This window comes from Mustelus asterias, chromosome 22 (assembly GCF_964213995.1).
Source record: "Mustelus asterias chromosome 22, sMusAst1.hap1.1, whole genome shotgun sequence".
In the NCBI taxonomy this organism is placed as follows: Eukaryota; Metazoa; Chordata; class Chondrichthyes; order Carcharhiniformes; family Triakidae; genus Mustelus; species Mustelus asterias.
Window position 1 is genome coordinate 72660677 of NC_135822.1, and position 17247 is coordinate 72677923.

At 46.5% G+C, this 17247-nt stretch overlaps 1 protein-coding gene across 1 annotated transcript in view; it reads right to left on the minus strand.

The window, feature by feature from the left end:
- The window catches only part of LOC144510196 (annexin A4-like), a 72245-nt gene that overhangs the window by 35416 nt on the left and 19582 nt on the right, over nucleotides 1-17247 (minus strand). Inside the window, exons 2-3 of the mRNA XM_078239676.1 lie at nucleotides 14651-14701; nucleotides 4112-4199 (exon numbers count right to left, since the gene is read on the minus strand). Of these exons, the coding sequence (XP_078095802.1) occupies nucleotides 4112-4199; nucleotides 14651-14659 (97 nt within the window). The 5' untranslated portion in view covers nucleotides 14660-14701. The remainder of the gene's footprint in view (nucleotides 1-4111; nucleotides 4200-14650; nucleotides 14702-17247) is intronic.

The following is a 17247-nucleotide window of genomic DNA, read 5'->3' on the forward strand; positions in this document are numbered from 1 at the left end:
CATATTCAACGAGGTAGCCTCCACCACTTCAGTGGGCAGAGAATTCCAGAGATTCACCACCCTCTGAGAGAAGAAGTTCCTCCTCAACTCTGTCCTAAACTGACCCTCCTTTATTTTGAGGCTGTGCCCTCCAGTTCTAGTTCCCTTTCTAAGTGGAAAGGATCTCTCCACCTCTACCCTATCCAGCCCCTTCATTATCTTATAGGTCTCTATAAGATCCCCCCTCAGCCTTCTAATTTCCAATGAGTACAAACCCAATCTGCTCAGTCTCGCCTCATAATCAACACCCCTCATCTCTGGTATCAACCTGGTGAACCTTCTCTGCACTCCCTCCAAGGCCAATATATCCTTCCGCAAATAAGGGGACCAATACTGCACACAGTATTCCAGCTGTGGCCTCACCAATGCCCTGTACAGATGCAGCAAGACATCTCTGCTTTTATATTCTATCCCCCTTGCAATATAGGCCAACATCCCATTTGCCTTCTTGATCACCTGTTGCACCTGCAGGCTGGGTTTTTGCGTCTCACGCACAAGGACCCCCAAGGTCTTTGCGTCTCATGCACAAGGACAGGCTGAAAGGAAGTTTATCAATTGAACCCAAGCTCCCCTCAGGACTGCCTCAGCATTGTGACCAGACCTTGGTTTGTGCCACTCCAACCTCTTGTCACCATTTACCAGAACACGTCACTAACAAATACTAAGCCGTTAGTCTCAGGAAGGCAGTATCCAGAGACAGCAGGTGTCCGGGTGGATAGCCAAAATGGCCCACCTGAAACCAATAGCAAGCAGAGATGAAGCACTCGGATTGACTTATCCCCATGGCTTCAAGTTAAATCCACTGACACAGCTCCTATTCAAAATTCCATTCCAATGCAAAACTGTAAACTGGCCAGGTGGGGATCGCATCTCCTCTCATCTAATGTACACAGCTCGGAGACAGCAAGGCTAATTTGTGGGTTCAAATTCAGGGAATTTTATTGGCAAACACCAAGGTGACCAAGGACTGAGTAGCAATCGCCTTTGTTATGTTATCGACGCGACAGCAGTCACGACGTGAAGCTTTTAGCAGACAGGAGCTGAAGGCAGGAATACAGTTCCAGCTAAATTCTACCTTATTTAATGTTACCATTTTTAGTGCCCGCCTCCTCCTGATCCTGATGTGTAGATGACGTTGGCAAGGTCACATTTACTACTTCTGTTCAAAGCTTGTCACTGGATTTATCTGAGCTTCTTCTCAGCTATTTCACAATGAGATGGTTATGTATTTGATACAGTTGCATCTTCACTGGTTGAATGTCACGTGACTGGTAGTGACGCAAGCAGAGAGGTTCATGGGATTTTGGGGCTCTTCCATCTTGAACAAGCAACACCTCCTTCATAAACCTGCATCGTGTTTTTGACTTTAACCCCTGACTGGTCACCCTATTACAGAAAGGATGTTATTAAACTAGAAAGAGTGTAGAAAAGATTTACTGGGATGCTACCAGGACTTGATGGTTTGAGTTATAAGGAGAGGCTGGATAGACTGGGACTTTTTTCTCTGGAGCGTAGAAGACTGAGGGGTGATCTTATGGAGGTCTATAAAATAATGAGGGGCATAGATCAGCTAGATAGTCAATATCTTTTCCTAAAGGTAGGGGAGTCTAAAACTAGAGGGCATAGGTTTAAGGTGAGAGGGGAGAGATACAAAAGTGTCCAGAGGGGCACTTTTTTCACACACAGGTGGTGAGTGTCTGGAACAAGCTGCCAGAGGTAGTAGTAGAGGCAGGTACAATTTGGTCTTTTAAAAAGCATTTAGACAGTTACATGGGTACAGAGGGATATGGGCCAAATGCAGGCAATTGAGATAAGCTTTGGGGTTTAAAAAAGGGCAGCATGGACAAGTTGGGCCAAAGGGCCTGTTTCCATGCTGTAAACCTCTATGACTCTATGACTGTGGCGCCTCATTGCTTTTCTTTCTGTTCAAATTTCCGGTGAATACCTCACAGCTATCAGGCCTGAATAGGATTGGCTGCATGAACTAGGCTTGGATTCCCTTGGTGTGACATTAGTGCACCTTTAAGAATTAAAAAAAAAAAAATCATGATCTCTGCAGCTCTCAGTCAGCGTTTCTCAGCTCACAGCCTTAGCTGATATCATTCTGTTCCCGGGCTGACTGTGGTGAGTCCCTGTTATTGCTACTTAAAGTGGTTCAATGGGGTTGTTTGTATTTACTCTGGGATTAAGTTTTACAATCCTGCATTGTTAGGAGGAGTCTTTTTTGGACAGGTTTTCTTTTCCCCCCAGTGAGTTTCAGGTTTCATTTTCAGTTCTGAACTGTCGTTGGGTTTCAACAGGGATAGCAGTCTCTCTCTCTCCCCCTGTTTTATTTGGAAATTCTGCTGGTGATCTTAAAGCAAGGTTTTGCCTTCCTGAAGGGAAGAATCTGCTCTTAGTAGTTTACCTAAAGTCCCTGATATTCTGACTTCAACCTGTTGAGCGTAGCAAGACAGAGCTTTCAATTCTCCAACCAAAGGACTTAATTTCCAGCATCATGTGATACTAATATCATGTATCCTTGCTGTGTTGAATCTGTTCAAAGGGTTTTGTCTAAAGGAAGCTTGGTTTTGATTGGAACATCTTAGAGATATTTGTTAAGGGGTTTTATATGATTGTGGGCGTTTTGTTTCGGTTTGTAATTGATAAAAATTGTTGCTGGTTTTCTTCCTATGCATGTTAACCATACTCTTAAATAAACTCGGTTTGAGAAAAGCTCCCTAGTGGGTCATTGGATTCATACCTCAGGCGAAACATCTCATGTCTATCAGAGCCAAATTCAAGGTGCAAAATTAGTGATCCAGGCGGACTCCACAGAACACTTGAGTTTCTATCCTGAACCATAACAATTGGAAAGAGAATATTTCTTGGTGAGATGACTGAAAAAGATGGCCAAAGGATTGGGAAGAGACAACATCCCCAATTCTTCCAGATGGGGAGAAGGGGGGAGTCCAGAACAAGAAGAAAACCTTAAAATTACAGTCAGGCCATTCATTCACGGGGCGGAAGTTTCCAGCCTCGCTCGTCCCGAAACCGGAAAATCCCGCCCAAGGTCAACAGACCTTTCCATTGTCCACTCTTCGCCCGCTCCGAATCCTGTGGCGGGTGGGACGGTACAATTCCTCGCCTGATGCGAGGACCAACTTCTTTACACAAGGGGGATCAAGAACTCTTTCCCCCAAAACTCTGCTGAGGCTTTGCGGGGGGGGGGGGGGGGGGGGGGGGGGGGGAATGATTCAGAATGGAGATTGGTGGGGATTTGTTGGCTAAGAGCATCAAAACGTTTCAGAACAGACTACGTGGACTTGGATGCACGAGGTAACTTGGTCACACAAAAGGGAGCTGAATAGGTTGAGACATTCTATCTTCTTATAAAAATATTGAAATACAGTACAGCATGGATTCAGAATGGAGAGAAGTCGTTACACAGCTCCCTCATGGCAAGACCACATCCGCAAAAGCCCACGTGACCGACAATGTCACTCACGCACGCTGACACCCACTGAAGACATCAGTATAGAAGGCCATAAGACGTAGGAGCAGAATTAGGCCACTCGGCCCATCGAGTCTGCTCCGCCATTCAACCATGGCTGATATTTTTCTCATCCCCATAACCCCTGATCCCCTTATCAATCAAGAACCTATCTATCTGTCTTAAAGACACTCCATGGCCTGGCCTTCACAGTCTTTTGCGGCAAAGAGTTCCACAGATTCACCACTCTCTGGCTGAAGAAATTCCTCCTCATCTCTATTTTAAAGGATTGTCCCTTTAGCCTGAGGTTGTGCCCTCTGGTTCTCGTATACGTTCCAATAGGAAGCTCCTTACTAGAATTATTATAGAACTATAACAGTCCATAACAATGCACATCACCCATCATGTATCTGAACAGTGGAACAATGCCTGGTCCTGTGTACCTGCTGCAATGCATTTAGAAATCAGTGTTGGTGAGACTAGAGGTGTCAGCAGCTCGTGCTGTAGACGGATGGGGTGTGAATGGATTTCAGAGTCAACTTTGATGCAAAGTCAGCTATACAACTTCAGTAACACACACATTTACAAAGTTCCACATACCTAAGCCTTTCATTGCCTTTCTCAGCTTGGCTGCATCTTCCTGGGGATTGAATCTGGAGAATTCTCGGACCGTGCCACGTTGTCCAACCTGTGGCAAGAGAAATATCCCATCACTGTTATTCAAAAACATTTCTTCCTTCCAAACAACCTGTAACTGCTCTGCAACATAAACTGGTGCTCTCTGCTACTTTTGTTCACACCTTGCCAAGGGGCAACACTGAATTATTCAATATCAGTAAACCTTAAAAATCTTCAGCTAAGGTTTGTGTGACGGTCATCAGGTGATTGGCTCCCTTTTCCCCTCGAGCAGTGGAGGAGAACACGGTGGCACAGTGGTTAGCACTGTGGCCTCAACGCCAGGAACCCAGGTTCAATTCCAGCCTTGGGTCACTGTCTGCGTGGAGTTTGTACATTCCCCGTGTCTGTGTGGGTTTTCTCCAGGTGTCAGAGTCATAGAGGTCTACAGCATGGAAACAGGCCCTTCGACCCAACTTGTCCATAGAACATAGAACATAGAAAGCCACAGCACAAACAGGCCCTTCGGCCCACAAGTTGCGCCGATCACATCCCCACCTCTAGGCCTATCTATAGCCCTCAATCCCATTAAATCCCATGTACTCATCCAGAAGTCTCTTAAAAGACCCCAACGAGTTTGCCTCCACCACCACCGACGTCAGCCGATTCCACTCACCCACCACCCTCTGAGTGAAAAACTTACCCCTGACATCTCCTCTGTACCTACCCCCCAGCACCTTAAACCTGTGTCCTCTCGTAGCAACCATTTCAGCCCTTGGAAATAGCCTCTGAGAGTCTACCCTATCCAGACCTCTCAACATCTTGTAAACCTCTATCAGGTCACCTCTCATCCTTCGTCTCTCCAGGGAGAAGAGACCAAGCTCCCTCAACCTATCCTCATAAGGCATGCCCCCCTTTTTGTTTTTAAAAACCCCAAAGCTAGTCCCAATTGCCCACATTTGGCCTATATCCTTCTATACCCATGCAACTGTCTAAATGCTTTTTAAAAAGACAAAATTGTACTTCGGTTTCCTCCCACACTCCAAGATGTGTAGATTAGGTGGATTGGCTATGCTAAACTGCCCCTTAGGTGTGTACGTTAGGTGGATTGGCTATGGTTAATTACCCCTTAGGTGCGTCAGCTATGGTAAATTGCCCCTCATGAACTAACCTGTCCATTGGCTGGTACTTCTCTGAAGTGCTTCCAACTCATTTACATCTTTCCTTAAAATAAGGAGACCAGTACTGTACACATAGTCCACATGTTGTCTCACCAAAGCCCTGCATAAGGAAGCATGACCTCCCTCTTTGCTGGAGAAAGATGCCTCCAGGGGAAAGTGACGGCCGAGTATTATTATCGCTAGACTATTAATCCACAAACTCAGCTAACGTTCTGGGGACCCGGGTTCGAATCCCGCCACAGCCGATGGTGGAATTTGAATTCAATGAAAAAAAAAATCTGGAATTAAGAATCTACTGATCATGAAACCATTGTCGGAAAAACCTACCTGGTTCACTCATGTCCTTTAGGGAAGGAAATCTGCCGTCCTTACCCGATCTGGCCTACATGTGACTCCAGAGCCACAGCAATGTGGTTGACTCAACTGCCCTCAGGCAACTAGGGATGGGCAATAAATGCTGGTTAACCAGCGACGCCCATGTCCCACGAATATTTTTTTTAAAAAGCAGCCCAAGATAACCAGCCAATGGAGTAGTTTTAATTGCAGTTACTGCTTTCGTGCAGGGAGCCCCAGCCAATTTACATACAGTTGACTCCGATCAATGAGAACGGATAATCTATTTTAAATGTTTGGGAATCCGATATTGTGAATGCTCCTGCAGTTTGAGATATTTGATAGCACGCACTGATAAACGGAAGTTGCTTTTTTTAAAAAAAATTTCCAGTTGACTTTTGGCGAGTTGGTATCTCGCACTGAGCTTGCGACAGGGTTCCTGTGTTTGAGGGCCCACGCACACACGAGTATTTTGCAATGTTTGTACAGTCTGACACACTCTCGAGCTCAGCTGATGGGCAGCCTTTCTCTGATGCTCATTTTCACTGCAGCCCAGGATGATTTGCACAGTGTTTGAACAAAAGCAGAGGAGGCGAGTGGGAGGATTGCTCAGCACTTAACATTGTTAGGTCGAGAGTAAGGTCAGCGAGTGCAGGAAATTTATTACACCGGAGATATCTCGGGAGACATCGCATTATTTTTTTGAAATGAAAGGCAGTTATCAATCAGTGGAACGCTGAGGCTTTCCCTCCTTGGCCCTCAGTCCCAAGTATAAACCAAGCTGAGATGCTTTATAAAAATTCCCAAGGAATGTGGAACCATAAGACATAGGAGCAGAATTAGACCACTCGGCCCATCGAGTCTGCTCCGCCATTCAATCATGGCTGATATTTTTCTCACCCCCATAACCCCCGATCCCCTTATTAGTCAAGAACCTATCTCTGTCTTAAAGACACTCAATGACCCGGCCTCCACAGCCTTCTGCGGCAAAGAGTTCCACAGATTCACCACTCTCTGGCTGAAGAAATTCCTCCTCATCTCTGTTTTAAAGGATCGTCCCTTCAGCCTGAGGTTGTGCCCTCTGGTTCTAGTTTTTTCTACTAGTGGAAACATCCTCTCCACGTCCACTCTATCCAGGCCTCGCCGTATCCTGCAAGTTTCAATAAGATCCCCCCCTCATCCTTCTAAACTCCAATGAGTACAGACCCAGAGTCCTCAACCATTCCTCACACGACAAGCTCTACATTCCAGGGATCATTCTTGTGAACCTCCTCTGGACCCTTTCCAAGGCCAGCATATCTTTCCTTAGATATGGGGCCCAAAACTGCTCACAATACTCCAAATGGGGTCTGACCAGAGCCTTATACAGCCTCAGAAGTACATCCCTCCTCTTGTATTCTAGCCCTCTTGACATGAATGCTAACATTGCATTTGCAAAGAACCTGCAGTTAACAAGTAACTGACGTGATGGTAATTAGGGTCATCCAGACTCAAAATGTTAACTCTATTCTGTCTCCACAGATGCTGCCTGACCCGAGATTTTTCAGCTTTTCCTGTTTTTTGTGGCGTATTATTTGCCTATTCGGTGACCACCTAAACAATGACACACCAGTGTTGATATCACCGAGCGCAGAGAGGGTTTTACTCCATTCATCCCTGGGGAGAGGGGCTGATCTTACAAGGAAGGTTTGAACAGATTGGGCCGACACCCAATGGAGTTGAGGTGATCTTATTTGAAACATACAAGATCCCGAGGGGATGTAACAGGATAGATACCCAGAGAACAGGGCTGAGGGGGACTAGGAGGAGGGTGACACAGTATAGGATAAGGGGCCTCCCATTCAGACAGAGATGAGGAGATTCTCTTAAGGTTAACGTGCAGGTTCAGTCGGCAGTTAGGAAGGCAAATGCAATGTTAGCATTCATGTCGAGAGGGCTAAAATACAAGAGCAGGGATGTACTTCTGAGGCTGTATAAGGCTCTGGTCAGACCCCATTTGGAGTATTGTGAGCAGTTTTTGGGCCTCATATCTAAGGAAGGGTGTGCTGGCCTTGGAAAGGGTCCAGAGGAGGTTCACAAGAATGATCCCTGGAATGAAGAGCTTGTCGTATGAGGAACAGTTGAGGACTCTAGGTCTGTACTCACTGGAGTTTAGAAGGATGAGTGGAGGATCTTATTGAAACTTACAGGATACTGCGAGGCCTGGATAGAGTGGACGTGGAGAGGATGTTTCCACTAGTAGGTAAAACTAGAACCGGAGGCACAACCTCAGGCTGAAGGGACGATCCTTTAAAACAGAGATGAGGAGGAATTTCTTCAGCCAGAGAGTGGTGAATCTGTGGAACTCTTTGCCGCAGAAGGCTGTGGAGGCTGGGTCATTGAGTGTCTTTAAGACAGAGATAGATAGGTTCTTGATTAATAAGGGGGGTCAGGGGTTATGGGGAAAAGGCAGGAGAATGGGGATGAGAAGAATATCAGCCATGATTGAATGGCAGAGCAGACTCGATGGGCCGAGTGGCCAGATTCTGCTCCTATGTCTTATGGTCTGAAATTGTTTCTGTGTCTGAGCAGTTCTCTTCTCCCAGAGAGCAGTGGAGGTTGGGTCACTGAATGCTTTCAGTGCTGACTTGGACTGATTTTGATGGACAAGAGTAACAAGGGGTATGGGAGGCAGGCAGGGAATTGGAGTCCAGACCCCAGCAGCATCAGCCGTGACATTGAATGGTGGGCAGAGCAGGCATCTTCCTGCTCCCGAGTCCTGGCACCTTCCCATCACCTGCCCAGCATGAATTGCAAGGGCTCCCCACAGCCTGGTTGTTGCATAAGCCAGCCAGGCAGTGAGCTAATCCACTCACCCCGTCTATTTTTGGGACTGTGGGTCGAGAGGAATGCTGGTTGAGGATAGCAACGAGGGAACTCCCTACTCTTGTGCCATGAGAATGTTCAGCATTCCCTGGAACACACAGCAGGAGCTTGGCTACACACGTCATCTGGAAAGCTAGCTGGCTGACTAGCGAACACTGCACTGGACACCACCAATTAGCCCGAATAGGCTGTGCTGAGGGCTTGGAAAGTGAACTTAGAACTTCCTAACACCTGCTGCCAAGTGAGCTAGGGTTATTACATTGATCATGAAGTTTCTACTCCACTCTGCAGCAGGACTGGGGAGAGCAGAGAAGCAGGCAGCTGTCTCTCTTAGAACAAAAAAGATTTGATCGGTGAGGAGTAAAGGTTTGCACTGACAGGTGACTCGGAGCACAGGGATTTAAAATTATCCCCAGTAAGCTCAAGTTGTGGGGGGGAGGCCGAAAGACCTCTTTCTGCACTGTCGGGATCTAAATGGTTCTGCCTAAAGATTGTGAGAATTGCTTTAAAAATGCAGAGTTTCCTTGAGAAACATTTCTCAAGATAAAAAAAAAACATTGATTATTTGTTTCTTTAACAGACTGGATACTAAGATAGGAAGGAATTTCACAAGTACAATGTCAGCAACAGAGGTAGGCGTTGGTCCATCAGAACTTTCCCAATTCTGCAAGACGAGATTTCCGTATAAGGTGCGTTTCCCAAATTAACCTGTGAACAATTATCAACTGTGCAAGCTCCCCAGTTAGTGCCACTCTGCTCTGCCCCGTCCCTGCAAACTACTTCATTGGCTGTTTATTTTGGGTTGCTTTTTAAAAAAATATCCGTGGGACATGGGCGTCGCTGGCTGGGCCAACATTTATTGCCCATCCCGACTTGCCAGAGGGCAGTTGAGAGCCAACCACATTGCTGTGAGTCACATGTAGGCCAGACCGGGTAAGGACGGCAGATTTCCTTCCCTAAAAAGGACATGAGTGAACCAGATGGGTTTTTCCGACAATGGTTTCATGATCAGTAGATTCTTAATTCCAGATTTTAAAAAAAATTGAATTCAAATTCCACCATCTGCTGTGGCGGGATTCGAACCCGGGTCCCCAGAACGTTAGCTGAGTTTGTGGATTAATAGTCTAGCGATAACAACACTCGGCCATCACCTTCCCCTGGAGGCATCTTTCCCCAGCAAAGATCCAGTATCAAAACGACAGGTCAAATGGCCTCCTCCTGCACAGCGAAGTTCCCGCAATTCTATCCCTAAAGGCTTCAGGAGCAACCTATTCCTTCAGCAGATAAGCTGAATAAGGGCCACTCAACTAACTTCACAGCTTCTAGAACAGTTCAGCCAATAATGCCTCGTTCATCACAGCAAGGCTTCCAAATTGAGGCATGTTATCAGCCCCCTGCTCTGTAACAAGCTGCTCTCACTGCTGGAAACTTTCAGCTTTTCAGTTCTGTGACAAATTTATTCTTGTACACAACAAGTAACAACAAAATTAACACCACTTTGCACTCAGGAAGCACGCAAGCATTAAACAGCAGGTCAGAGGCTGGACTGCAATCTTGTTATCTCTAATGCGGAGGCAGATACAAACCATGTGTGATTTAATCATCTAATGAGAATCATTTCTCGGACTCCTGGATAGGTGTGCAAAGTACAGCTCACATGCAGCAAGAAGTGATTGCCTAAACTATGAGACAGAGCATCTCAGTCTCAGCTGTCCACACACAATCTTCTCTCACATCTCAAAGACAATGTTGACAGGAAAAAGGGATAGTGGATCCGTTCGGATGGTTCCCTGAGCAGACTGTCAGTGTCATCTGGCAGAATGCCTCATCATCAGAACTTACAAAAAGACCTGGTGAAAAGGACACTTCCCTTCAGATCCTTCATGCACGCTCGAGGTCTCAACACAACCGCAAGCGGGGGTGATGAGACGGTTGCACACCTCCTTGCAGAATGTGCCTTTGCAAAAGGTGATGTGGAGTGAGATGCAGTGGTATTTGTCAAGGTTCGTCCCGAGCAGCTCGGTGACGCAGGACTCTGTGCTCTGTGGGCTGTTTCCGGGGACGCACACCGAGACAAATATCAACTGCTGCTGGAGGGTCATCAACTCGGTGAAAGACGCTCTTTGGTCCGCCCGAAACTTGCTGATCTTCCAGCGCAAAGATTGGTCCTCGACCGAGTGTTGCAGACTGGCACATTCCATGGTCTAGGCCTACGTGCTGAGGGACACGCTCAAGCTTGGGGCAGCCAAGGCACAATGGGGAAGGGCCACCATTTAAAGCCTTTCAACCAAGGCAGACCAAGGGGGCCAGTAACTGTAAAAAAAACCCTCGGACTGTGTAACGGTGTGCAACTCTGTAAAAACAGCACAGAGTGAAATGTGAGGAATACTGCGTCCAGTTCTGGTCGCCACACTACCAGAAGGACGTGGAGGCTTTGGAGAGAGTACAGAGGAGGTTTACCAGGATGTTGCCTGGTATGGAGGGGCTTGGTTACGAGGAGAGATTGGGGAAACTGGGGTTGTTCTCCTTGGAAAGACGGAGGATGAGGGGAGACTTAATAGAGGTGTATAAAATTATGAAAGGCATAGATAGGGTGAACGGTGGGAAGCTTTTCCCCAGGTCGGTGGTGACGTTCACGAGGGGTCATAGGTTCAAGCTGAAGGTGGGGGGGGGGGGGGGGAGGAGGTTTAACACAGATATCAGAAGGACATATTTTACACAGAGGGTGGTGGGGGCCTGGAATGCGCTGCCAGGCAAGGTGGTGGAGGCGGACACTTTGGGAACGTTTAAGACTTATCTAGATAGCCATATGAACGGAGTGGGAATGGAGGGATACAAAAGAATGGTCTAGTTTGGACCAGGGCTTGGAGGGCCGAAGAGCCTGTTCCTGTGCTGTATTGTTCTTTGAGTGTACATAGTTTGAAGAACTGAACTGTAATCTCTTGGAACTGAGCACCGTAAAATTTTGAAGTTAAGGAAATTGTAAATGACTGTTTGTAACGATTGGAAATGTTGTTTCTGTGATGGTTTATTGCAGAGTATGAATAAAGTATATTTTTGAAATAAAAACAATGTTGACAAGACTCTCAATCCTCACCTCCCTTCATTGTGTCAAGCTCCATCACCTCCCTCCTCCCTTTGCCTGGCGAAGACAAGTGAAGACACTGCCAAGCAGCCCAGGAAACAGTCAGCAGCACTGTCCAGGGTCAACAGGACAGAGGAACAGCTGGCCTGCCAATGGGCAAAATGGGCCAGGGAACTCCCGATTATATCCTTCAACACCAACTCCAACTCCCCACCTCTGGAATCATATGCGTGGTCAGAGTCAGATTTTGTGATGCCCCACAGGGTTAAACAGCAGGCCACACATGCAGCCAGGGTATCGACACACTTGGACAACATTCAGAAAACCCAGCTTCACGTCTGAGCATGAATCGGTGACTGTAATCAAATCACGTCCGGATATTGAGCGAGTCATTCTAAATTCAATCCAGACCAAATTTACTCATGAGCAGGTATATTCAATATTTAACCAGCGACCAATAGACATTTCTATCCCCTCAAATTGATTTTTTCCCTGAACTGTGACTGCAGTACAGTGCCCACATAAACAAAACCCTACCCCAGGAAGTATTTTGTACACCAGGTGTGACACAACACTGTGTGTGTGTGCGCGTGCATGTGTGAACGCACGTGCGGCACTAATCCAACTTCATGCACATTCACAAATGGCAATTTGTCCAAAATCTCCTGCCTTGCTACAGGAATGACTGCAAAAACAAAACACAACACCTGACATCAGTCATCGCAAAAATGCTACAATCTTTCGGCAAGGGAGACTTAAAAACGCGATCAGAAAATCATTGTAGCATCAGACTAAGTTGACGTAGTTTTATGAAAGGAGAAATCATAGAGACATAGATAGTTCTGGACAAACGTGAGGCAATGCATTTGGAAGGTCTAATACAGATAGGAAATATACAGTAAATGGCAGAACCCTGAGGAGTATTGATAGGCAAAGGGATCTGGGTGTACAGGTCACTGAAAGTGGCAATGCAGGTGGAGAAGGTAGTCAAGAAGGCATACGGCATGCTTGCTTTCACCAGCCGGGCATTGAGTTTAAAAATTGGCAGGTCATGTGGCAGCTTTATAGAACCTTAGTTAGGCTGCACTTGGAATATAGTGTTCAATTCTGGTCGCCACACTACCAGAAGGATGTGGAGGCTTTGGAGAGGGTACAGAAAAGATTTACCAGAATGTTGCCTGGTATGGAGGGCATTAGCTATGAGGAGAGGTTGGAGAAACTTGGTTTGTTCTCACTGGAACGACAGAGGTTGAGGGGCGACCTGATAGAAGTCTACAAGATTATGAGGGGCATGGACAGAGTGGATAGTCAGAAGCTTTTTCCCAGGGTGGAAGAGTCAATTACTAGGGGGCATAGGTTTAAGGTGCGAGGGGCAAGGTTTAAAGGAGATGTACGAGGCAGATTTTTTTTTTTTAAAACACAGAGGGTGGTGGGTGCCTGGAACTCGCTGCCGGGGGAGGTAGTGGAAGCAGATACGATAGTGACTTTTAAGGGGCGTCTTGACAAATACATGAATAGGATGGGAATAGAAGGATATGGTCCCCAGAAGGGTAGGGGGTTTTAGTTCAGTCGGGCAGCATGGTCGGTGCAGGCTTGGAGGGCCGAAGGGCCTGTTCCTGTGCTGTAATTTTCTTTGTAAGAGCAGAGGGAGGTCATTCGGCCCTTCGAGCCTGCTCCGCCATTCATCCCGATTGTCGCTAATCGTCCAACTCAATAGCCTCATCCTGCTTTCCCCCCCATGACTTGTTGCGAATGGGATCAACGGTTATGTCAGACAAATGTATGCAAGAGGTTTTTTGAGGATGTAACGAGTGCGTCAAGGGGAACCTGTAGAAGTGGAAAACTTAAATTTCCAAAAGGCATTCGATAGGGTGTCCCACAAAAAGGTCAACACACAAGATAAAGAGGGGGAGGGGGGGTAAGAACATTGAATACAGGAGTTGGGACGTCTTGTTGAAGTTGTACAAGACATTGGTAAGGCCACACTTGGAATACTGTGTGCAGTTCTGGTAACCCTATTATAGAAAGGATATTATTAAACTAGAAAGAGTGCAGGAAAGATTTACTAGGATGCTACCAGGACTTGATGGTTTGAGTTATAAGGAGAGGCTGGATAGACTGGGACTTTTTTCTCTGGAGCGTAGGAGGCTGAGGGGTGATCTTATAGAGGCCTATAAAATAATGAGGGGCATAGATCAGCTAGATAGTCAATATATTTTCCCAAAGGTAGGGGAGTCTAAAACTAGAGGGCATAGGTTTAAGGTGAGAGATACAAAAGGGTCCAGAGGGGCAATTTTTTCACACAGAGGGTGGCAAGTGTCTGGGACGTGCTGCCAGAGGTAGTAGTAGTGGTGGGTACAATTTTGTCTTTTAAAAAGCATTTAGACAGTTACATGGGTTTAGAGGGATCTGGGCCAAATGGGACTAGCTTCGGGGTTTTAAAAAAAAAGGGGGCAGCATGGACAAGTTGGGCTGAAGGGCCTGTTTCCATGCTGTAAACCTCTATGACTCTACATAAGGGGGAATGATATTGCTTCCTGGGACGAGAAGGCTGTCCCCTGATGAGAGGCTGAGTAAGTTGGGTCCACATTCTCTGGAGATTCGAAGAACTCGTAGTGATTGCATTGAAATATAGAAGATTTGTTAAAAATGTGAAAACCTGAAGGGTTTAAAACTCATTGCAATAATCCCACCTATAAAAAAGGGGTGGTTAAACTTTAATTTCCCAACATGCAAACTTCAGTGCCGCACTCTGCACACACAGCGAGATACACCGATGCAAAAGGTTCACAAGGAGGCTTGGTTAATAAAGCCAACAGCAGCTGTTATCACAGGAGCTGCTCACCAGTTGACACTGTGCTCGAACAGTGGATCTTTCCACTGAAAACACTTTACACTGTGCCAAGCAAGTGATTACAGTTTAACAGGGAAGAAATCAAGTCAATGAAACCTTTGACATTGCTATCGATCCCAGTCACTTCCTCTAAATCTCAACTTGTTAATTCAGAAGCAGGCAGGGGACCTGGAGAGACGGAAGGGGTCAAGCATCTCAGTACTTACGGCTGCCATGGTAACAGAATGATTGAAAACTTGTCCTCGGCGAGCTGGTGCCTGGTTTGTGAGGGAGAGAGAGAGAGAGAGATTACAAAAACTGGTCAAGATTATTACACAGCCCAAATTTGAATCTAAGGTATTTCAGCAAATATTAAATAGGAACAACAGTTAACTTTACCAAATCTTTAAGAGTTTGGAGTTTTGATTTGATTCAAATTATTGTGACACATGTATTAACAGTGAAAAGTATTGTTTCTTGTGCGCTATACAGACAAAGCATACCGTTCATAGAGAAGGAGAGAGTGCAGAATGTGTTACACTCATAGCTTGCATTAAGTTGATCTTTCTCTACACCCTAGCTAAGTCCATTCAAAAGTCTGACAGCAGCAGGGAAGAAGCTGTTCTTGAGTCGACTGGTACATGACCTCAGACTTTTGTATCTTTCTCCCGACGGAAGGTGGTGGAAGAGAGAATGTCCGGGGTGCGTGGGGTCCTTAATTATGCCGGCTGCTTTGCCGAGTCAGCGGGAAGTGTAGACAGAGTCAATGGATGGGAGGCTGGGCTACATTCGCAACGTTTTGTAGTTCCTGGCTCGTAGTTATTGTCAAGGCTAACAATTTTGGATGATGTTACGGGATCAGGATGATGAGGTGGCAGAGTGGCGCAGTGGTTAGTTAGCGCTACAGCCTCTGCCAGGGACCCGGGTTCAATTCCAGCCTTAACGATCTTTGATGAAGTGGCAGAGTGGCACAGTGGTTAGCACTGCTGCCTCAGTGCCAGGGACCCGGGTTTGATTCCCGTCTTGGGTCACTGTGTGGAGTTTGCACGTTCTCCCCGTGTCTGCATGGGTTTCCTCTGGGTAAATGTACGGGGTTACAGGGATAGGGCGGGGGAAAGAGGGCCTGGGTAAGATGCGTCTTCCATGTCGTAGGACTTCTCTGATTCTATATGAGGATATAATGCCCCAAAGACCATGACAGCCTCAAAGATGCACAGCAAGAGCCCAATTTGTCCGAGTCATTGTCTTCCAGAGCAGATGTTAAACCAAGGTCCTAGTTCACTGTAAAAGATCCCATGACAGCGTATCATCCTGCCCAGGTCCAATATTCATTCTACAACCCACATCACTAAAAAACATATGATCTGGTCACTGCCACTTGTGGCAGCTTGCTGTGCATAAAATTGGAGCTGTGCTTCCATACTTTCCACACTCCAAAACCACGTCATTGGCTGTAATACCATCCAATAAAGGCTGATCCAACATGGCCTTGAATCCACTCTGCTGCCTGGTCCCTCCCAGAACCTTTGCACATCCCAAGATTGGACATCCCTGGGCTTGTGAAAGGCACTACACAAATGCAAGTCTCCACTTGTGATTTCCCGACAGGTTTTCTAGATCTTATTACCCTCAAATGCCTCAGCTTGGTCACCCCAGGCAGACCTGGCTCCACCAACAGCCTAGAAACACAATTCAATCCAAGTCAGTCACTTCACCCAGTTGGGTTCCAATAGAAAAGGTGTTTAGCCTGCAATATCACCCATGCATCACTTTGGGTGTGGTCATGGAATGATAATAGTTCTGGATAACTTTAACTCGTTTAACTTGATGCTCAAGTACCTTGAGCTCTTCCTCTGGTTCTTATCCAGGTCCTCAGGTGACTCGCCCCGAGACCAGTGGAAACAGTTTCTCCCAATTTGTTCTGACAAGCTAGGAGGAGTAGGCCATTCAGCCCCTCAAGCCTGCTCTGCCATTCAATAAGATCACAGCTGATTGTGGAATGAAGTTACAATCCATTCTCATCTCCCAATAACTTTTCACCCTCTTGTTAATCTAGAATCTATCCACTTCTGCCTTTGAAATACTCAGATTCTGCTTCCACTGCCTTTCCAGGAAGAGAGAGTGTTGTAGCGACTCTTGATCCTCGGAGAAATTTTCCCCTGATCTCCGTCTTAAATCATCAAACCCCTTCATCATTTTGAACATCCCCTCAGTCTCCCGATCTTGGGTTTTCTTTTAATGTCACTGCATTGAACAGCCAATCCCTTTCTGGTGATGCCACCTCTAGTTTTTGGGCAGATTCGGAATGAGTGATACATTGCAGTGTCACTCCCGACCCAGAACACTTCTTTCTTCTTCTGAATCACTTTTTCTTTTACAAGAGGGTTTCTTCCACCTCTGAGAAGTTGCGTGTGGATCAGCCAGTACTGTCACGTTCAGGGAATGCTTCTTACAGCTGAGGCAAGCTTACATCCACAGTGAGTCCCCCAGATCCAGCACCACCTCCTCCCTGCCACCAATTAGGGATGATCAGCCATTACAAGTGCATTACAGCCAATCACATGCAGGAATAAAGGAAGGCACAGCCCTCATTTTATGCACAGCAAGCTCTGGGGGTGCAAAGGAGATTCACGAGGTTGATTCCGGAGTTGAGAGGGTTGGCTTATGAGGAGAGACTGAGTAGACTGGGGCTATACTCATTGGAATTCAGAAGAATGAGGGGAGATCTTATAGAAACATATAAGATTATGAAGGGAATAGATAAGATAGAAGCAGGGAAGTTGCGTCCACTGGTGGGTGAAACTAGAACTAGGGGGCATAGCCT